This window comes from Lutjanus erythropterus, chromosome 15, assembly GCF_056507025.1.
Source record: "Lutjanus erythropterus isolate fLutEry1 chromosome 15, fLutEry1.hap2, whole genome shotgun sequence".
Classification (NCBI taxonomy): domain Eukaryota; kingdom Metazoa; phylum Chordata; class Actinopteri; order Lutjaniformes; family Lutjanidae; genus Lutjanus; species Lutjanus erythropterus.
In genome coordinates, this window is record NC_139331.1 from 9,096,207 (window position 1) to 9,118,451 (window position 22,245).

At 38.1% G+C, this 22,245-nt stretch overlaps 2 protein-coding genes across 11 annotated transcripts in view; one reads left to right on the forward strand and one right to left on the reverse strand.

Moving 5' to 3' along the window:
• The window catches only part of LOC146314052 (kinesin-like protein KIF13B), a 54,216-nt gene extending 49,979 nt beyond the window's left edge, over positions 1 to 4,237 (reverse strand). For 6 of the 10 annotated variants that reach the window (XM_084737523.1, XM_084737522.1, XM_084737521.1 and 3 more), the window contains exons 1-3: positions 4,026 to 4,192; positions 3,496 to 3,578; positions 1,514 to 1,607 (exon numbers count right to left, since the gene is read on the reverse strand). In XM_084737523.1, coding sequence (XP_084593649.1) covers positions 1,514 to 1,607; positions 3,496 to 3,578; positions 4,026 to 4,060 — 212 coding nt within the window. In that variant the 5' untranslated portion in view covers positions 4,061 to 4,192. Of the gene's footprint in view, positions 1 to 1,513; positions 1,608 to 3,495; positions 3,579 to 3,877 lie in introns of all 10 variants that reach the window. The other 4 variants (XM_084737520.1, XM_084737517.1, XM_084737524.1 and 1 more) reach the window with 4 other exon arrangements.
• A 624-nt stretch (positions 4,238 to 4,861) lies between these two features.
• Positions 4,862 to 22,245, forward strand: part of elp3 (elongator acetyltransferase complex subunit 3) — a 28,395-nt gene continuing 11,011 nt past the window's right edge. The window contains exons 1-9 of the mRNA XM_084737526.1: positions 4,862 to 5,036; positions 5,387 to 5,486; positions 6,497 to 6,635; positions 7,243 to 7,313; positions 7,560 to 7,623; positions 7,793 to 7,861; positions 8,953 to 9,107; positions 17,631 to 17,792; positions 17,982 to 18,108. Of these exons, the coding sequence (XP_084593652.1) occupies positions 5,015 to 5,036; positions 5,387 to 5,486; positions 6,497 to 6,635; positions 7,243 to 7,313; positions 7,560 to 7,623; positions 7,793 to 7,861; positions 8,953 to 9,107; positions 17,631 to 17,792; positions 17,982 to 18,108 (909 nt within the window). The 5' untranslated portion in view covers positions 4,862 to 5,014. The remainder of the gene's footprint in view (positions 5,037 to 5,386; positions 5,487 to 6,496; positions 6,636 to 7,242; positions 7,314 to 7,559; positions 7,624 to 7,792; positions 7,862 to 8,952; positions 9,108 to 17,630; positions 17,793 to 17,981; positions 18,109 to 22,245) is intronic.

Sequence of the window (22,245 nt, forward strand, 5' to 3'; positions counted from 1 at the left end):
TACAAATTGAGGAAAAAAATGGGAAAAACAACTCAGAGAAGTGTTGCTGAGGCACAGGGCTATGGAGGGACTTTATCCCTACATACAATGTGTTATACAGCCATTTTCATGACCAAAATAATAATCACTCCACTAAGAGTCCACTAAAACTTAAATCGAAGGGACTTGGCTGATGCTATCCATTGCGGACCCACAATGGTCATAACATTCAAAAATGCACTCATGGCACTTTAGGTAACTTCAAACAATTTCTGGCGATACAATATGTATCACAATACAGTGGTTACAATTCAATATATTGCAATACTGTAAGCAAGGTCAAATTACTATTTAATAAATGTAATTTTTTGGAAAGCTATCTTTGTATAAAGCACACCCCACCATATGAAAAAATCTGAGTATAAAAAGTTCTTATGCAGTGATTACAGCTTAGACAACAACACTTATCTAGAGGTCGGGGGATTAATCACAACACAAAATGAAACACTGCCATGAATCTTTGCAAGTATCTCGATGCATATTTTTTAAGAAGCAATACAGTATCACGAAACATAATATTGCAATACTCAAGAGTGTCGATATTTTCTTAGACCAATAACGTTGTCTAACTTCTATTTCAAAAGGTTAAGAATGAACTTGCTTTACTATCATGGACAAAATGGACAAAGAGTTAAGGCCAACAGCTATGGATATCATCATAACAGCTACTTCACTCACATGTAAACAGATCTATCTGATCAAGTCATGTATCACGTTAAGACCAGCACCTCAGCAGGGCTGAAACCATTCCTTGAGAAACTCATGTCACCTCATTGCTGAAAATCACTGATCCAAAGGCTTCACTTTGAGGCTTCACTTAATTCATATAACTACAAAGTAAGAATTCACAAAATATGGATGCAGACTTTAAATAAAAAAGACAAGATAGATGTGTACTGTGGTTTACTTTGAAAAAAACAAACAAAAACAAAACAGGAAGAGCGACTGATTTTGAATCCATGGACTCTGACTTTAGGCATTTTCAGTGATGTAACTGGAAAACTGGGCATGCTTGTCATCATGGAAATTACAGCTGCATTTATTAATCAATTATTAATTAAATGTCAAAACCAAAAACTTTGCAAGCTAAGGCCAAGAAGTCTCCAGACAGGTGCCATGTCCTAACCTTTGTGTCTAGTCTCTTAAACAAGGCATTAATTAGTCCGGATGCGTCCTTCACCAGAATCTTTATTTTGTTAAATTCAGTTTAGGCTCATCAGATACATGACTCAAGTCATTTGACACAGAGATCTGCTATAATCACCTAAAAATGTGTCATTATTAAGAGACGAAGCCAAACAAATAATGTGGCTACCTACAGACACCTCCAGGACAAAAGAAAGATAGCACCTGCTGCAGTGGAAGCGGAAAATGTGAGATAACGTAAAATAAAAAGTAAACTGCAAGATGATAGAGCTTTCAAATTTGAATGGTTTTGCATTAAACTAATGATGTGAAACTCTTTGCAGCTTACCGGGAGTCTCCTTTGTTTATGCTGATGATGGCTGGTTGCAGAACTGTCTGGTTCCCCTCCATCTCCACCACACATTTTGTCTTTAGGTCTTTTTCTGGATTGGAACAGAAGTCAGTGAGAAAGGGGATTTATTTTAATGATAAAGAGAAAGAAATATATGCTTATTCCTGAAACAGATCTGAAATGTACAGTGAACAAAATCTCCTCTGCAAAACAGCTCTCTTATCATCACAATGTACTGTTCAAATAGTTTAAAGAGCATGTTCCACTTGTCACTGACAGCACTCTCAGCACAGGACAACAGGTGGCATACACTGTGTGTGTGTGTGTGTGTGTGTGTGTGTGTGTGTGTGTGTGTGTGTGTGTGTGTGTGTGTGTGTGTGTGTGTTTGTGTGAGTTCCTCGTGATCATAACACAAACAGTCCAACATGGAGAGGCAGGAAATAGTTTTATTGACAGTGATTCATACAGGACTCGCCTGTGCAAACATTACGACTGGTTCACTATTCCCCGAGCAGACAGTAAGGAAAAGCTGGGTCGCCGCTTCTCTTCCTCATTCCTGCCTACAGTAGATGGATTTTAAGGCGGAGACAGCACTGAAATTTCCTGTCAGAGCAGGAATCGGGGCACGTGTCATGAGACTTTCCACTCTTACACTTTATTTTCGAAGGTATATTTGTAGTTTTAAAAGACTTTGTGGCAAGATGATTTATCACAATAAATTAAAGGTAGGTTTCAAGGAAGTCTGAAACTTCAGTGCAGCTCAGCTGCTATCAGAGACACAAAAGGAAGTTCAGATTATTTGAGTGGGGTTGTAAGACGTACAACAGTCAGTGTATTAGTTACAGTAGATGTAGCACGTCCCCTGTTTGGAAAAGCAGCAGGACTTCCAGTGTAGGAACCTATGCAATGTACTGCTATGGACATGGTCAGCAGCAAAACGTATTTTAGCCACTTAAAAAGGTCCACCTAAAGAACCTGGTGTACCTTGCTGTCACACAACCTTTTCTGACAGGTGACTGCTGTTTTACAAGCCAAATATCAATCTCTCCAAAGCAAAGTACTTTACTTCACACAACACGAGAGCTGCTGGTCTACTGCTGCCTCGATCAGTTAGTTTGTTTATGTTGTTATGTGACTTTGGTGTTTTAGAGTCACACAAGAACACAAACTAACTAACAGATTGAAGCAGTGACCAGTATCTCTCATGTTGTGTGACTTAAATTGTTTAGTTTTTGCTTAAGGAGTTTGGTTGACTTAAAAAGAGCAATATTTAGCTAATATAAAGTCAGTCTCCCATCAGAAAAAGCTGCCTGACAGCAAAGTAAAGGAGTGAAAATATTCTACATATAGTGTACATTTAAACTGATATTGTTTTTAATAGCTGAACCTTGTTTTAAGTGGCTAAAATACATTTTGCTGATGACACTGTCCACAGCAGCACAAGTCTGTGCATCTACTCCTTTCTGCCTCTGCAAACTTGGGACAAATTGACCAGCACATACTGTAGAGGTAGAACCTCATACAATCCCATTTCAAAAAATCTGAACTATCCCTTTAAGGCCAGTGAAAGTGTATTACACATGTCACTGTACATGCATTATACTGTCTTCTCTGTCAGGATGTGATGTCACTGTCCCTTCTATATTTTTCCATTTCCGCTCCCACAACACTTCAGCCAAAGCTTTTCCAAAGGGAGGTAAAATAGAGCTTTTTAGAGCCTAACTGGGAAAACAAACCCTGTAAGACACAGGAATGAAGCCTCTGTTGTTTGTTCAAAACTAACAAATTACCCCTGGCGTCACTGCAGTGTTGATAAGCCCTGTTGGAACTGGGCAAAGTTGTTAAAAAAAAAAAAAAAAAAAAAAAAAAAAAAAACTTTGTTTGACCTGTGAAAACAGACTAACGTAACGAGTGGCTGCATGGTCCAACTCATGGCTGCTGTAAGTGACTGTCACAAGATTTGTGTGACATTTACTCACCTCTCCTGTTCATTGGTCGCACACGAACGGCGACCTTTACATTGGAGACATTGGGGCTGTTGTCATCCATGGTGCCACCTGACCTGTAGGAAATGAATGAATGGACACAAGTAGAGCCATTTATACTCTAAATGTACTTAAAGTTTTTGCATATGTTCAAATTTAATCGTATTTCACCAAATTACATTTGAACACATCATTTTATTTTTACACTGACTGCAGCTTCATTGCGTGAGACAATAATTAAACACGCTAAGCCACTTACTCTGCTTACTATTACAATATTCATACTTAAATCCAACTTTAAGCAGCTTGTATAAAACTTCCTTGAAGACATTACAAGCGAAAGTACAAACTATGTTGTCAAGAGTTATGAACAAACCGTGTGAAAGAGTGCGCAGTTGTTTCCCTGTCCGACGCCCACAGGCACCTTGAAGTACCCACAGCAGCTAGCCTGGGACGCTAACGAGAGCAAACATACAGTAAGGGGTCAAATATATTCATAATGACTGCTCATAAATGTAACTCACCCTACTACAGTGCACTGTGTAACCCTGCTTTCCATTTGTTAGTGAAAGAAACACTCACGGCAGTACACAGTTCATTCCCTCCTCGGCTCTTCCACCTGTTGCATTTCCTGAAACTTCCCGGCGGCGCAGAGATCAGTCAAGCCATGTCAACTCGCAGCTAAAGGGATTTGCTGTGAGATTTAACTGAGCTTCCAAGTTCTCCAGCAGCGCTCTGGTCTGCACACACTGGTATAGTTGGTTTAAGAGGGGATTCAGCGCCACCATGTGGTTCTACACGCATTACAACCGTGCTTTTCCTTTAAAATGAATTGTCCAAAACGTGTTAAGAAAAAATAACAATATCCTCAGTTGCTGTCAATTAAAATGATACAATAGGGATAAAGTTGTAATATAGTTTTACCCCCGGGCGCGTTTAGAGAGTGCAGTTTAATAAAATATTCGCGCTTTGGTCTTGTTTCGAAGGGAACCCTTAATGTGCAAAATGCTCGCGAGAGTTGTACGCGTCGTTTTCCTCATCGTACAATTTATACAAACTAATTATTTTTTAAAATGTGACAACGCTGGTACTTTCTGGGATGTAAAACACTTAGTTTAGAGTTACAAAAAGATTATGGTTTGGGTTAAAATTGCCAGTCTCGCGAGATCCGTCGTGGATCCGGGGTTGCCTCCGAGACACGACTGTGCTTTTCCTTCAAAAGAGATGTGTCCAAACATTTTAAGAAAAAAAAAAACTAAAATATCAGCAGTTAATTTAACAGTTGGATAAAACTGTGGCACCGTTTTAGAAACTTAAGTAATCGTCTGGATACGGGAAAGGGTGATTTTACGCTACTTTACGACAGTTTCAACTGCCGTACGACAAAGCCGTTTAAGGTCGCAACGTGGAGTTGTTTACTATTTCTGACAGCCTTATCGGGATAAAAAACTGATGTAATTCATCAAACCCGTATCCACCCGCTGGAAATTGGACTTTATGCCTAAAGAAAGAGATGGGAAAGCCAAAGAAAAAGAGTGAGTGTGTGAAAAAGTGTATAAAATGTCCAAAATGGCTTTCTAAACTGCCCAGGTTGCCTCTAGCTTGTTGCTAATGCTAACTATAAGTCTGCCTCTCTCTCATCATATGACAGCGATATAACGCTGTGGATAACTGGTTAATTTGTCGTCCTTCTTTGAAAACAATGTATGCTTACAACTTAATTCATCCAGTTATTGACGAGAACTGTATTGTTGCTCATTATAGTATTATCTAGCTGTTAGCTAACCGTAGCTATACCTGAAGCTAGTAAATACACATTTTCTATGTATTTGTTTTTAAGTAAGTAAAAGTAATAATGTCCCATGACACTGATTATTGATATTAGGTGACCTCAGCCGAGCTGAGCTGATGATGATGACTATTGCGGATGTCATCAAGCAGTTGGTTGAAGCCCATGAAGAAGGCAAAGATATAAATCTCAACAAGTAAGTCTTCACCAGTAAACACATACAGAACCCTGTAATTAGTTTACTACACACCACAAGCCTGTCATAAGATTTGCATGTAAGTTGTATAAATCGCAACTCGAGTAGTGTCAGATTGCATCAAGTATAAAATAATGAATATTTTATTTACATATTCATGAAATCATTAACTTCTTACAGTGGTTTTAATGTAATGTTAACAGCTGGTCATGTAGTTAAGTCTGACGATTGCTTTGTAATCATATAAGTTGTAATAATTGTATGATCAGTTCTTTTAATAGCTCAGTGTAGTGGGTTAGACGCAACTATTTAAACTCCAGCATTACTTTTAAAAAGCATCAGTTAGTCATCTATTATTTATTTGGTTGATAACCTTATGATTGTGTAATTTACCTTTTTCTGGCAGTTTGTCGATGCAATTCTTAAATTAGTAACAGAACTTACAAGATGCAGAATAAGATGCGTCAATGTTTTAAATTGTCAGCAAAGCTGAACATTATGTTTTATTTTTGCATTGATATTGAGAATAAATTAGAGTATTTAGTAGCAAGTATTTTCATTGTATCTCGTCTGACCCAGTGATTTGAAATTTGAAATTTCCTTTGAATTTTACCTGTTTGTTTTTACCTGTTTGATACACACACACACACACACACACACACACACACACACACACACATATACATATGTGTGTGTATATATATATGTATATATGTGTATGTATATATACATATATATATATATATATATGTATATGTGTGTGTGTGTGTGTGTGTGTGTGTGTGTATGTATGTATTCCTTGCATTGAGTATTTGTCCATTTGTATAAGAAAATATTAGAATAATATATAGTATTAGGTTCAAGTAATGCATTGCATGATCATTGGCTAATCATCTCAATGTTTTAATACTTTCCTGAAGTACAGATGACTAAAGATATGTTTTCTTATTACCATGTACACAAAACTGCACTATTTATTTTACCTTTGATTTTAATCTTTTTTTCAAAAGAGTGAAGACGAAGACTTCAGCTAAATATGGACTTGAAGCCCAGCCTCGACTGGTAGACATCATTGCTGCCGTTCCACCTCAGTACCGACGGGCTCTGGTGCCCAAACTAAAGGCCAAACCCATCCGCACGGCCAGTGGGGTACGTACTATGGCCCCCAAGTTCCTGTCTGATTTCTGTAAGCTTTATTTTATGTAGTTGTGTTTATAGTAACAATTTAGATCTGTTTATAACAGCTTTGGGAGTCTGGAATTTTTTGTTCATGTACCTTGAAAAGTGCTTGAGTTTAAAAAAAAAAAAAAAAAGCTGCAGTTAACGGTGGTTTGAAGTAACATCAGACTCAAAAATGCAGTCACATGAAGAAACGTCCCTGCACACAGTGTGTTTGGCTCATTCTGGTTTTAAACTCGACAACTTTTCCTCACAATTTCTTGATCTGTTCTTGGAGGAGGTCATTGATTAACAGACATACAGTATGACAAGATGGAGATGGACGTTGGCCTGGTGATAAATGTTCACGCATAAACTATGACATGGCTCTCTCATGTGGTTTATTACAGAATGTTAAAGGTTGAATGTTTCATCACCTTTTATTTTTGTTTTCTTTCATTTCAAATAAAGACAAAAACTATAACACACCGAAAATACTTCGGGAAGTATGAAAGTTTAAGTCAAAAGTTACTTTATTATTACCGATTTTTCAAATTAAGGATGGTTCAGATATTCTAAGCTTGCGTCTCTGTCACAGATTGCAGTCGTGGCTGTGATGTGCAAACCACATCGATGTCCCCACATCAGCTTTACTGGCAACATCTGTGTGTAAGTGTTGTTTTATTTGTTTTTTAAGGTAACTTAATTTTGTTGCAGATAAATTAATAACATTTATTTAAGGTTAAATTAGATATTGTTAACTGTGGATGCAAGCAAGATATGATTATAATATAATGAATGCAGGTGGAAACCTTCAGGAGGGAATTCAGTTTTTATTGCTGATGTCTTACAGTTGTGTGACGTGTTTATTTATGGTGTTTGATGTAAATCATATAACAACTTCTGCTCTGGCAGCTACTGTCCTGGTGGACCAGACTCTGACTTTGAGTACTCCACACAGTCTTACACCGGCTATGAGGTGCGTTTCATTCTGCCTCAGTGTTCTGTTAATTTACAGGTCTCATTTGTAGTATTTATAGTAAGTCGTCCAAATTCTCAAGTTAGATCAAAGTCAAGCAAATTTTTGTTTTGGGGTTTTAAACTTACAGTGGTTTTGAATTATTGCCGTGCCTCTCTCTTTCTGATAGCCAACATCCATGAGAGCGATCCGAGCACGTTACGACCCCTACCTTCAGACCAGACATCGGGTGGAGCAGGTCAGTGGAACCCTTCAGTGTACATGCTAATTTCTTTGTATTACAATTACACAATTATCTATTTAATCTAGTAGCTTCACACATCTGTGTCTATTTAGTGAATTTTTTCTCCTTTTGCATAGTCACAAGGTGGACATTAGTGTTAATTTTCTTAATGAAAACTATGAATATGTTTGTCACAGACCTTTTTTACCATGACTAAGACAATATCGACTTGGCACAGATGTCGTTAAATACTCACCACCAAGAAATTGAGGTTAATGAAACTTAACTTTTAAGGTAACTAGTAAGGAGGTGGTGTTTTCATCAGATTATGGACCATCAAACAATGATGAATAATTGGCTTTGGCTAAACTAGATTGTCCAAAGTGTTCAATACAATCTGACGAATAAATCAATAAATCATTAAATCATTTTTTTTTTTTTTTTTTTTTTGGCTAAAACTAGACTAAGTTGATTACTTTTTTTTTTTGGACCAAGATAAGCCCAAAATGGCCAGATATTTAGTCAGCTAAAACTTGACTAAACAAAAAAATTGACTTAAAACTGACAAGGACATGACATAATAACAAAATGAACACTAACATGTTGCTAAAGCTGCCATTTCCCCAAATCATGTTCTGTGTAGTGACAGTCTTTTACCAATGATAATAGATTTAGTGTACAGTGTCACAGCTTTTACCCACCTGCCGAGACGCTGACCTCAATTATGCCATTATTTGAATTTATGGCCACATTAGTCTCCTGCACCAGAGCAAAGCCATTTTTTTCAGCAGTAGTTTATGGAAAAACCTCTGCTGCTCTCTGAATATCAATTTGCCACAGTTCTCATCTTTTCCATTGAGCTTTGGTTGTTGGAAGTCAGTTCTTGTGGGATAGCTGCTTAAAGAATATTTCCAATTTGCTTTGCAAGATATTATGATCAATTGTAATAACTTTTACTGTGGGAACATGCTGTTATTTGGTTCACTTCACTGCACTTGATTGTACTCTCAATTGGAGCTAGTAAAATGTCTCAGGTTTGCTAAGTTGCAACTGTTCTAGAAAACCTTGTGTGTGTCGTGTGTGTGTTGTGTGTGTGTGATGCGCAGCTGAAGCAGTTGGGTCACAGTGTGGACAAAGTGGAGTTCATCGTGATGGGCGGGACCTTCATGGCTCTGCCTGAGGACTACAGAGACTACTTCATCAGGAACCTGCACGACGCCCTGTCAGGACACACCTCCAACAATGTGGCCGAGGCCGTCAGGTACGCAGCAACTGGGGGCTTCAGTGTAAAAAATAATAATATAATAATAATAATTAAAAAAACAAAAATAAATAAATACATAATGGAACTTCCTCTTAAAAATTAGCTTTACCTTAACCAACTGCAACAGTAAAACCCTGCTTTTAAAGTAATTAATGACTAATAATAATTTAATTATATAATATGTAATAGTAGAACTGTCACAGGGGACTTTTTTACTGCGTTGAATACTTTGACTTTTAATACATTAGGCACTATTTTCTTATTATACTTAAACAGTTTCACTTAAGTAACATTCAGTAGCAACATGTAGTGTTTTACAGTGCGGTATTAGTGCTTTTATTTCAGTAAAGGTTTCCTGTTCCTTGGGAGTCTGGAGTTATTTTGGTGCCAGTGTTCTTGCTTTCTCTGATACAGGCACAAGACAATTACGGAGCTACATTCCTGGCACTTTTGACAGTGTTTTGATATTTCTATCTTCTATGTAAAAGGTCTTAAAAGCCTTATTCATTTTTTGTACATATTAGACATTGCACCTGCCAAGTACCACAGCTGAGAATATTTAACATTAGTCTCCACCAGAGGGAGCTATTCTACCATTTGTACCTTCATTCACTTTCCTCCACTGCTGGATATTTTCTTCTTCTGCCATCATTACTGTATGTTACAGCAGATGACATCATCCAGACTGACTTACATCAACTTAAAATAGAAAATATGTTTCAAGGTGAAGTGTAAGATCTCATGTTGCAACTATGACTGACTTCTTTCCAAATTTTTCCAAATTTTATCTGTTATTATAATTGATATTATATTGTTATTATTGATATTTTCCAAATAATAACTTTCATTGTGAGTTAATCAACAATTAGTTTATTTTTTTTGTTTGTTTGTGTCAAAAAATTGCAACAGAAAACATTTCCCAGGGCATAAGGGGACATATTTAAACAGTGTCAGGAGGGAACAACGCTGTAATGCTGTTTGTCCTTAGGGTGGGAGAGCGATGCGGGTATTTACACCTGGCTGTATATAGTCTGGAATAGCACAGATAAGCACCTAGGTATCCACTAGCCAACAATGCTATTTGCACCTGGTGTGTATAAAGCAAATGTGAAGTGGGTGTAAATAGCCATCCGGGTCGCTATTTACACATGCATGGCAGAGACAAACCATGACCTTTTCCTAAACATAACCAAGTGTTTTTGGTGCCCAAACCAAACCAATCTGTGCCTGGAAACTGAAGACAACAAAACAAGAGATAATAAGTCAAGTTTTTCACAGAAACACAGCATAGCAGAATCTCCCAAACAATGTTAGTGAATGGTGACCAGTTTTTCAACATAATATGGCTTCATACTGCTCATCTAGTGTAATCCACATCCCCTAAAGCCCTGACATGCCAAGCTGACTTGAAAGACATCATTTACACCGTGTTTTTAGCCTGAACCTTCACTTAGCTTGGAGCCACGTTCACATGCACACGCACACCATCTGAGTTTGGTTTGTGTTGTATGACTGGGATTACACCACACGAGGCATTTTACGTTTTTATTCTGTTGTTTTTTTAAGTTTGAACACTGGCCACCATTCACTCACATTGTCTGAGAGATTCTGCAACACTGTTTTCCTGTGAAACTTCAGTAGTGTTTTGTGGACTGAAAAACTAAACCAACCAACCCTCGGTCAGCTTGAACTTGAGGAGATGACGAATAAAGTGTCATTTTTGGGTGAACTATCCCTTTAAAGCTATCATTTTCAATTTGATGTGAGACGAAACTGAGAAAAGTAGCACATTCTCACACATCTGTGTTTTCTTGATAAGTAACTTGAATAATGACCAGATTCTAAAAACTCATTTAATTTTATGTTTTTCAACTAATCCATTATTCAAATAATTGCTTGAGTTAATGTATCCTCCTCTGATTTGAACAATATTCACCCTGCGATTACTCACTTTCCTAATCGTTCCCATTGTTTTTTGTCTGTGTGTATAATACAGCATGAGAAGTCTTGAACTGACGTGTTTCTGTTCACTCCACTAACCTTACTACAACTAAACACCAAACATCCTGTAGGAAGCTAACATATAACGTTTATCCTCACAGATTAAAACAGTTGAATGAACCTGTTCAGAGCTCAGCAGGAAAATAAGTGCGGGCCGCTCTCAATCTGTCCTCCTCAGTTACCTCCATCGATTCCTCGCTTATGGAGTTAGAGCCGCTTTGAATGAAATTTGCCGCGCCTCTGCTCAGTATGTATGAGAAGCAACTTTTCAGTCTCCTCGGAGAAGATTCAAAGTCAAAGCAGAAACAGCCATTTGTTGAGGAGTCGAAGACGTCATACAGACAATTTGACCAAATAATGGCTTTTTCATGGGGCAGAGGCTGTTTGTTTGTCAGCAGGGGCTATTTACTATTTAATTCCCTCAAGTCCGATAAGACCAGAGAGGCCAGTTTGTGTGAGTGTTTTTCTCTGCCCAATATGTGTGAGTTTGCCTGAATTTGTCCCGGTCCTCTATCAGCGATATTCGTTAAGATTCTGTGACTGGGGTAATTGTGGTTGTTGCTGTTCTGTTTGTGACGGAGGAGGCACTTGATTTGACTGGGGACAGCTCTTATCGCCACCTCTGTGCGTCTGCGTGTGTGCGCGGGCTTGGTGTTTGCAATGTGTCTTGAAGAAGGCGTGCGTGTGTGATGCCCACGTCTGTGTTTCTCCGCACGCTCACCCCACTCCTGCTCTGATCACAGCAGCGAGATACCTCCAGATAATCGCCTGAGATAATAGACTTTTTATTGATTCATCTCATACAATCTGATCATCCTCTCTGGAGCATAAACTCCTGTAATTGGTGTAAATCAGGCAGCAGACTGTAAAAGATGGACATTTATTGCCAGCAGATACAGAATCAGAAGGCATATTAGCTGGCATGAGGGGAGCTAATGGTCATTGGAGCAGCTGGAGTGGAGAAAATGACAGCTGGCTGGCGTGCCAGGATGAGACGTGTCTGCTCGCTCGCTCGCTTCTGTTGTTTTTTTTTTTTCTTTTAGCAATTTCGATCAGTGACTCAAATAAGTTTAGAAGCAGCAGTGGAGTCAGATTGAGGCTAAATGAAGTTCAGAATCTGTCTTGAGATAACATTTAAAGAATGACGAGGGATCGCGCTGCGTCACCTACACTTACTCAGTCTGGCTGCTGATTCTTTTAGTGCTTTATAGCTTCTTTAGTCAGCAGACCTGCTGCTGTGTGTGGACATGGATAGTTTTCCACGAGATTCAGTCACACAGCATGCAGATCAGACTGCTTTGGTGATCAATTTCAAAGGTTTAAAGTTATTTATTTATTTTTTGTTGGAGAATCAGTTGATGTGATGATCATACAGTGTTCATTTCTTTCAAATGTTTAAAATTTTACTAAACATTAAGTAGTTCAGGAATTGGGAAGACAGCGTGATATATAAAAAATAAGACGGAGGGAGTTAAAAGGGATAGTTTTGACTTGTAAAGTGAGGGTAAATTTCACCAAAAAGAAGGTCTGTGATCATATTAGTCCTGTGAAAATGGGCTTCTCTGTGAATTGGGGTTGTATTTACATCCATTTTCTGTTGTCAGACAACTGAACAAGTACGAAATTTGATTGTAGCTCATAATATGTTGAAACGCAGTCAGCAGCTGTGCTGTGAGTTAGACCATATTGATGTTGATGATGACGGAGAAGGTTGTCATATTCAAGAACAGCCACAGAGCATCTGTTTGACATGAGCTGCCAAATGCATATTTATGATGGTGACGCATGACGGAAGTTGACAAAACAAGACAGAACTTTATTTTTCTTAACTGAATGTATTGTCTTTTTGAACATATATAACATAATACTGCACATACAAAGATCTACCTCTATACACGCACACATATATAGAGACAAAGTCCCATGTTTAGAATGTAAACAACATAAAATAAATTGAGTAAAAATAAAGAAATAGAAGAGAAAATGAATGAATAAAAATCTGGGGGTGGTATAACTTATACATATAAGTGCATTGCAGTGCAGTGTTTTTGCTTTGGGGGGGCGGTGCCTGGGCTGGAATGAGCGTGGTCTGTCGTTGGGGTCAACAAAGGACCCCATTACCATGATTACAAAGCATTTGGACCTGAATAAACAGTTAGCACTTATTTGTGTTCAATTTTTTTTATTTTAGCAATGAAACAATGTTTTTATTAATTTATTAATTCATTTACTTATTTATGCATCTATCCATCCATCCATCAGGGGCGGCGTTATGGGTGGGTCTAACGGGCCTGGGCCAACCTTAAAATAGAACTGGCCCACCTTAAATGACTGGGAGAACATATATTTTCTTACTTTTTTATTTTTAATTATTAAAATAAGCAATTTAATACACCTTTAAGACAAAAAAGTTTCCATTTGACAAAAAGACAACATTTATTCGGCTAGTATCACATGTGAGGTCTGGACCATGTCTGCATGTCACAATTTTCATATCTTAAAAGTGTTGTTTTGTGCTGTAACTAACAATTATTTTTATGACCAATCAATCAGACGACTATTTTGTCAATTAATCGATTGATCAATCAAAATCCAAGATGTCTGCAAATGTCTTGTTTTATTCACAACTCAAAAATATTCAGTTTACTGTAAGAGAGGAGGAAAGAAACCAGAAAATATTCCCATTTAAGAAGCTGAAATCAAAGAATTTGGACTTTTTGAAATAAAAAAAAAAGTTACTCATTTGATGAATAGAGACACTTAAACCTACAATGAGATAAAAATGACAAAAGAATGTCTTCTATTGATAATGTATTAAACATCAGCAGTTAAAAAGTAAAATGATTCTTTTATTTCCAGGTCCCATCATTTCATAGTAAATAGCTTTTAATTACCAAATAATATGTTTAAAATTTCATAGAAATTAACTGCAAATTACCCCCAAATTTCATGGTTAGTTATGTGATAATTAGAAGGTACTGTTTTCATGTAGTAGACGGTAATTAGAGCTGTGCATCTTCATTGGTCTCACAATTCAACTGCATTCTCAATTTTCTTTATGACTGATTGCTGATTAAAAACATCCGGGGGTGGGTGGGACATCAGGGCGAGAGGGGCTGCCATCTGATGCAGCTGCAGCTCCAACTAGTGGCCGGCAGCTGCATGACACCTTAGAGGTAACAGTTAAGCAGCATTGCACATGAATAAGATACTGATAAATAGTTACACCGACGAGTATTCCTGGTGCCATTCAGCGAGGGTGGCGACGTTTAATCTTCATCTCTAGTGGTGGTATCAGAATAATCTGATACATAACCACTCGTCTGGAGTGATGTGTGACCACATTAAGCACAGACACTGACATTAACCTACAGACAGAGCAGCTACTGCCGCTAGCACTGCTCCAGGTAAACTATGTTGTTCACCCCCAGACACTGTAATCCTTTTCAGTCTGAAAAGGTGAAGCATTTAGTGAGATATTGTCATGTTTTGTAGGTTAATGTGCAGTGTTCATTTTTTCAGACAGTGTTTAACATTGTCAGTTAGTAAGCTGTGTTCAATTATAACTGCTTTCTGAGTATTTTCTTACTGATCGACTAGAATCAATTAAAATTTGTGTTTAATCAATAGGGGATGACTGGGTGATTCTCTTCACTTTCTCAGAGCTGGGCAGCAAAGTTGACAGCGTCAGCAGCTCCTGACAGTTCTTGCCCCATTCTCCCACAATTCAATATGACATTCAGTTTGCTGGTTGCTATGGCGCTGGTTGCTGTGGTGCTGGTTGCTATGGCGCTGGTTGCTACTAGGAAGTTATTTTGAATTTTAAATCTTAATGGTCCAGCTGTGGCCGGAAAATCAAAACGGAGCGTGTTTATGCTGTAATGGATTATGTTCTGTCACTGCATCAGTGCAGAATCGTCCACGTCCGCATCACGATGCATCTTAGAAGCCATTAATTTTGACGTCCCTAATGGTAATTTCCAGGTGACATATTTGAAATTTCTTAAAAATTACACACAAAGTCACAAGTCTGATCATTTGCATGATGTTTTTATGCAACTAGGTGGCAATTACTATTTCACATATTTGAACTTTCTTTAACTGAAAATTGAAAATGTTACTTGGTGATTATCACCCACAACATGCAAATATTACTTGCTTATTGTCACATAATTAACCATGAAATCTGGGGTTAATTTTGGGAGTAAATTCTGACAAATTTCAAATATCATACTTGGTAATTACCACCTATTTATCATGAAATTATTGGACAGTAGTAACTAATAGTCCAAGTATTTTTTGAGATGAGTACTTTGCACTTTTACTCAAGTATTTTTCTAACACCAGTACCTTTACTTTTAACTGAGTCTTTTTTTAGTAATGTAAAAGTATTTGTACCTGAGAACAGTACTCTCTCCACCACTGAGGGCGATGCACTGCAGGATCACCTTATTTTCAGATTTACTTTGTCTGTGGTAATATTGGCCTTTTTCATGATGAACTCTTTATAGAGTTCTGAAGCTCCAAAGTTCTGAAGCTGGTCACAACAGAGTCTATGGATTATCTCTAAATGAATGAATGTAATGAAACGATAGCAACGCATTCGACTCTGAAGTCGCACAAGTTAGAGTTAGCTTTTTTCATTTGATAAAAAGAACACATGTTATAGGCTCTTTTAAAATATAAATTAAATAATGGAATTAAAAAAAAAATCTACAACTTGAATTTCTGTGTGGGGGTCCTGTTGGGAGGGTGGGGCGCCCTGCCAAATACACTATAGGGGAAATGCTGAAGTGTATAACTTTATATAGTGTAGACAATTATCACTCCACAAATAATAGAGAAGAAAGGGCGTGATGCTTCAGAATCCTGTTCCTAAAAATATTCCTTATCTTTATTTCCTGGGTTTAAGAGTCCACTCAACAAAACTTTGTTAGTAATGTGGCTGCTGAGGAACCAACTTGTCAAATGTTGATGCTAAGCAGAACCTTTGACGTTATATCCACGGATAATATCAGGAAATTCAAGTAAAACACAGACTTTGCTTGTCCCATGTGCATGCACTGCACAAATTAGGGTGTCCACCCATCATATCTACATATTATTTAATTTTTTTTTTTAGAAGTCTGTGTGTAAATGGAGTTGACAGTGGACATTGCTGGTTATAGAAAAGTCATTAAAGCTATTCATGTGAAATCATTTCACAGTCATTGCTATTACACGGCCAATAAACCTGGTCCTAACTGCCTAGTCAGTCTTTGTTAAACCGAGTCTTCATAGTGGACTTCATGTTCACTGTGTTAACTCTATAGGGATCAATGAAAAAGTAAAGGCATTTCCATCAGTACTGAGATAAAAACTCAGCCAGGTCTTCAGCCAGCACAAAAAAACACTGACTGCCAAGCAGTGCAACGAAATATGATCATATCTCCATATTAGGGCTGACAGATTTTGATAGGATAAATAATCATGATTCTTTTGTCTGGTATTAGAATTGTGATATGATGTGCAGTATTAGAGGGAATGATTTCTTACATCATTATTCACATTTTCATCAAAAATCTTAAAATGATTATGGTGTGGCTTTTGCAGGACAGTATTTCATTTAAAATGGTATTCTGACACAAATTTAATTAAATTAATTTAATTAATTAATTTAATTTAATTTAAAAAAAAAGAACGCTGAATCCTAGATGGTGTAACCAGAGTCACTATTAAGTCAGACCTGGAGCACCAAGTTATGACTGACTAAGCTTAAGACCAGCCAAAAGTTCTGTTGGTGCAGCCGGACCCTGTTTCTCAGGGCTGTCTTCAGCCCTTCATCCCCTCACCAGCACACAGGGATGAATTATTTAAACTAGGGCTGCACAACGAATCAAAATTTTATCCAAATTGCAATATGGCTGGCTGTAATTTTCAAATCACAGGAGGTGCAATATTAAAGGCAAAATGTGTCAGATTCCTGAAAAAAAAAAAACACAGTCATTTTAACAAGTTTTTCAATCAAAATAAGAATAGTAATGTCAAAAAGTATAATTTCCTTTAATATTCAATCAATTAGATATTTTTTCAAAATCGTTCAGGCCTAATTAAAACCTACATTAATTGTTGTTGTCAGCACAACAAGCTTTAAACACAACAATGACCTGCATCTTTATCTATATTATATATGGGTAATATCTTATATATCAGCACAGTCAGGACATATAAATGACTGAATCATTTAAGTGTTTATCTTACTGTCAGTGCAATGTAAACCTTCATTAATGTCTCATTAACATTTTTGCATTACAAACATTTTTACGTTCTGTTTATCTGTTGCTGCATTAGTGTCCTTAATGTGAGGCTAGTGTTAACTGTTTGGATAATGAGCCATGCCAACTCCCAGCATGTAAATTGTTGTTGCTAAATGATCCCAACATATAGAGCGCTCCAACATGGTCGATAGGACTAAGTGGTCCAATAAATATGATGCGAGCATATTAAGAGCAGAAATAACTGACAGTTTTCCTGCCGCAGGTACTCTGAGCGCAGTAACACCAAGTGTGTGGGAATCACCATTGAGACGCGGCCCGACTACTGCCTGAAGCGACACCTCAGCGACATGCTGGGCTATGGCTGCACGCGGCTGGAGATAGGAGTCCAGAGTGTGTATGAAGACGTGGCCCGCGACACCAACAGGTCAGTAGGTCGGGGACGGGTGTAGATAAGACTCCAGACATGGTGTGATAGCAGCCGCTCTGATGCTGTGCGATGGATAGATTAGTGTTTTTCTTCGTTTACCTTAAGGCTTTATATTTTGTAATTGTGTATCTGTGTGTGTGTGTGTGTGTGTGTGTGTGTGTGTGTGTGTGTACATGTGTGTTTCAGAGGCCACACAGTGCGAGCTGTGTGCGAGTCTTTCCACCTTTCAAAGGACGCCGGCTTCAAAGTGGTCGCCCACATGATGCCAGATCTGCCTAACGTGGGCATGGAGCGGGACGTGGAGCAGTTCATTGTAAGCATTCACAAATATGATTTGTTATTTTTAACATGTTAGATTATTTATACAGAATTGTACCTACAGGAATACATGGGGTTCGGGATGTTTTTTTTTGTTTGTTTGTTTTGTTTTGTATTTTGTTTTTGATGTTTGCAAATGTTGACCTGGTCACTTCCAGTCTTTTCTGGCTGCCCAGCCTCCATTTGTAAGACCAGGCAGCAGTCCAGCAGTGTTTGCTAGCTTTATAATAAGTTGTTGCTGTTGTAATTAGGTCTGCCCCCTGAAAGTCCGTGAGTCAAATCATCAGTTGGAGACTCGTCTGCTGACTGAGATTCATAAAGTCAAATCGGTTCTTTTTTTATTAGTCAGTTTGCATTGCAGTGAGATAATAAAACTGATAAAACTTACAAAAATGCAGAGGGAGAACTTTTCAATGAGGACTTTACAAACTTAGTCTTGAAATCACCACAAATTACGTGTTCTTCCTTGACTCACGCGCCGCCATTTCACAAAGTTTCATGAAAATCAGGCCAGTTTTTCCATAATCATGCTGACAAACAGACAGAAAACATCTGAACTGAAAACAAAATCTCCTTGGTGGAGGTAATAAGGTGCATGTGGTAATAGCTAACTCAACTAACAGACTGAGCTCAGAATTGCTAAAAGCAAACAGGAATCATTTATGAAAGAGTATGGAAAGGCTGTTGTCTATCAAAGGTGCATTTAGGAACATCATTTTGATGAAGTACAGTTGTCTGATCAAAATTGTCATTCTTTTTATTACATTGGGGAGATCACTTTTATTTCCTTGTCTAATAATGTTTTTAATTTAACCTGTATGGGATAATGTACAGTGAGCAGGTCATTATTATGAAATAAATCCTGACCTTCTTACTGTACATTATCACATTTATTTCATAGTTATGTAGTTATGTCAATAATTTAACACAAAATATTAATGATTTAAATAATTTAGCAATGATTTTATTGCTCCTCCAGTCTAAGATCAGAACAGTGTCCATAGCACCTAGTTCTTCATGGTAACGGTCTGTTATACAGAAATAACAGACCTTAGAATACTGTAATTGACCAATCAGAATCAAACATTTAACAAAGCCATGTAATAATTCTTTTTAAAGCATTTACTGACTTTGTCTTGCTCTTGCGCCATAAGCTAAGTCCTTTCTTTCTGACCTTTTGATAGTGACAACTGAGATGTCACAGCTGATGATAAATGATTCAGGTGTAATGAATAGTGACAGCCATGCGTAGGGACGGTTGCTCTTGTATGGCTGGAATACCTTCCTGTTGTGGCACAAAAGGCAAAATGTCACTTCTTCTTTGCTGTTCTTTTCATTGATGAGACTTAAGAGTGAGGAGACGGACAGAGATATTGATATGCAAGCAGCTGACTGGGAGGCTGTCTTCATCTGTTTATGGCTAACTGGGATTGCAAATGAAGCTTGCGCATAATTGACATGACCAAGCGTATGCATGGCTTTATATATTGAGCAAAAAGGAATGTAAGGTGCATTTCTGTCTATACACTGTCACAGTGCTGTATATGGTTTGGTGAAATGTTTGTAGCTTTACGTTGCACACCATTTAGTCAGAGTTTTAACCATCACCTGCAGACTGAGCTCAGTTTGGATGGACACCATGTTTTTATGCTGCTATGCTAAGTGAGGTCCACACACCAACAGCTTAAGTAAACAAAAAAAATCTTTAAAGATAACTCATAAGCAAACTAATGCGTTAATTCAGCAATCAGTAGCCAAATACAGGTGTTGTGTGCTATGAGAGTGTAGGTTCTATCCTTTTTTATTTCTAACATGAACCAAAGCTTAAATAAACACAATCAAAATGGCATCAGCCGTCAAGGAGGAAGAGGGAGGGAGCCATGTTGGAATAACTCAGCTTATAAATGAGAGCAGTCCTTCCAGGTACTTTGCTTCTGTGTCATGATTCCCCTCATTGGGTGAAAACAACTTCTCTGATTTTACTGGCAATCAATACAAGTTCTGAGGTCTTTGCCAGTTTAAATGCATAAAGTAAGAAAACCGTATCACCGTTGAGCTATTACCAGCCCAAAACCTTTGGGGAGTCAGGTGCACAATCATGGTATGTCTTTGCTGATCAGCAATCAGCGTCATTACATAGAGTTAGATACAAAATAAAGAAATAGAGGTTGGTGAGTGTCGGCCTCCATCAAAGTGGGAAAAATGACTCCACTGAGTGGTTGGACGTGATGTATCCTGAGATATACACATACCTTATTGAATCTGTCACTTTTTAGACACCATTTTGTGTTTTTCGTAGTCTGTCCACTGTGCTGTGATGGTCAACTAATTGCATTGTGAACATAAACATGCATGAGAATTGCACTAGTCTCTTCTATTTGGCGCTGGCGCTGTAACAGCATTTGTTTTAACCCAAAGTTGTGGTGTGGTCGAGGGAAGTGATGTGTAGCTGCTCTGGTCCTTAAAGGCTCTGAGCAGGTGACACCAAACCTTCAAGGAGGAGGGAGGGGCCAGAGAATCAGAGAATCTGGAAAGAGTGAAGCAGAGGCAGACAACACAGATACCATCAGAAGGCCTCGGGCCATCACAGTGTGTTAGGCTTAATCGATGTGCAGTTCTAGTGTGTGTAAGGTCAGCTACTGGTGTCAGTCCTCGGACAGTTTAATAGTGAAGATAAAGATGAGAAATCGAGAGAAGGGTATGACATGCAATAAAATGAAGTTAGATGGTGTGTGGCTTAACGGGATAGTACAGATTATTTGATGTGTGGTTGTATAAGGTTCCTATACATAGTCAGTGTATTACACACAGGAAGTGGTGGTTGGCAAGTCCCCAGGTTGGAGACACAGGGAGGAGTACCAGCACTGAAGATAAGCTGTGGACAAGGTCAGCATAAAAAAAAAAGTCCACCTAAAAAATCAACATCAGTTTAAGTGTATGCTATATTGAGAATATTTTTCCCACTTTACTTTGCTGTCAAGTGGCCTTTTCTGATGGGGAAACTGCCGTTATGTAAGCCAAATATCACTCTCCAAACACCAAAGTCCATTGGCAAAATCAGTAATTTTACATTGCAGAACACAGTAGTTGCTGGTCTGCCTCTGCCTTGATATGCTAGACTTGGCATACATTTTTGTGTGATTTTGCTGTTCCTGAAATACCCTTTTAAAACACCAAAGACAAACACAAACTAACAGAATGAGGCAGTGGCAGACCAGCAACTCCTGTATTCTGTGCAGTAAAAATCACTGATTTCCCCTATGGAGCTTGGTTACCGCTTAGTAAAGCAGCGAAAAATACATTTTGTTGCTGACCCCGTCCACAGCAGCACATGGCTCAGCTTCCACGCTGGTACTCCTCTCTGATTCTCCAAACTGGGGGCGTGCTGACCAGCATCCTCCTGCAGGTAATACAGCTGAACTATCCCTTTAAGCACTACATTATCAAGACACTCATCAAAACATGTTCTTAAAAATTCCTCACACTTGCAGAAATGTTTGGTTTTGCACTGATTAAATAAGTTAATAGTATTGGAAACAACTGCGAATCACTGCATTGTCTGCAGATAACTATTCCAATCAAGGTTGACGAGCAAATTTGCTTTTATTTTAGCATAAATGGGTAAATGCACAGTATGTCTTCACTGCAGTAAGTTGAGCAAGAACTCATGATTCATTTTATATGAAAGCATTAAATAAAATCCTTAGATGTTTGTAGGAGATGATCTATTCTTTTGAGTTTCAGCTCAACAAAAAGTTGAATACATGAGTAACAAGAGTGAAAACTTAAAATAACGGCAGTGAAGTTATACAGCAAGCTGATGATTAAGTTTATTGTTTGTGACATTAGTAATCATGTCTTGTTCTATTGCTTGGCATCAGGGTGCGTCATCCCTACTTATCTCACAGTGGTATAGTAGCAACTAGTCCTACATGTAGCATCTTAAAATAGAAATGGAAAAGCTGTGACAGTCGACTCGCGGTCCCAACTGTGATGTGACTCAATAGAAAATCCTGTCAGATGTCTTTCAGCAGCAGGCTCACTCTACAGCTCTGATTGGAAACACGGCTCTGATACGAATGTGCAGCAGCAGACAGTGCTGCTTCCCATCATGCCTGACTGTAGGATGTAA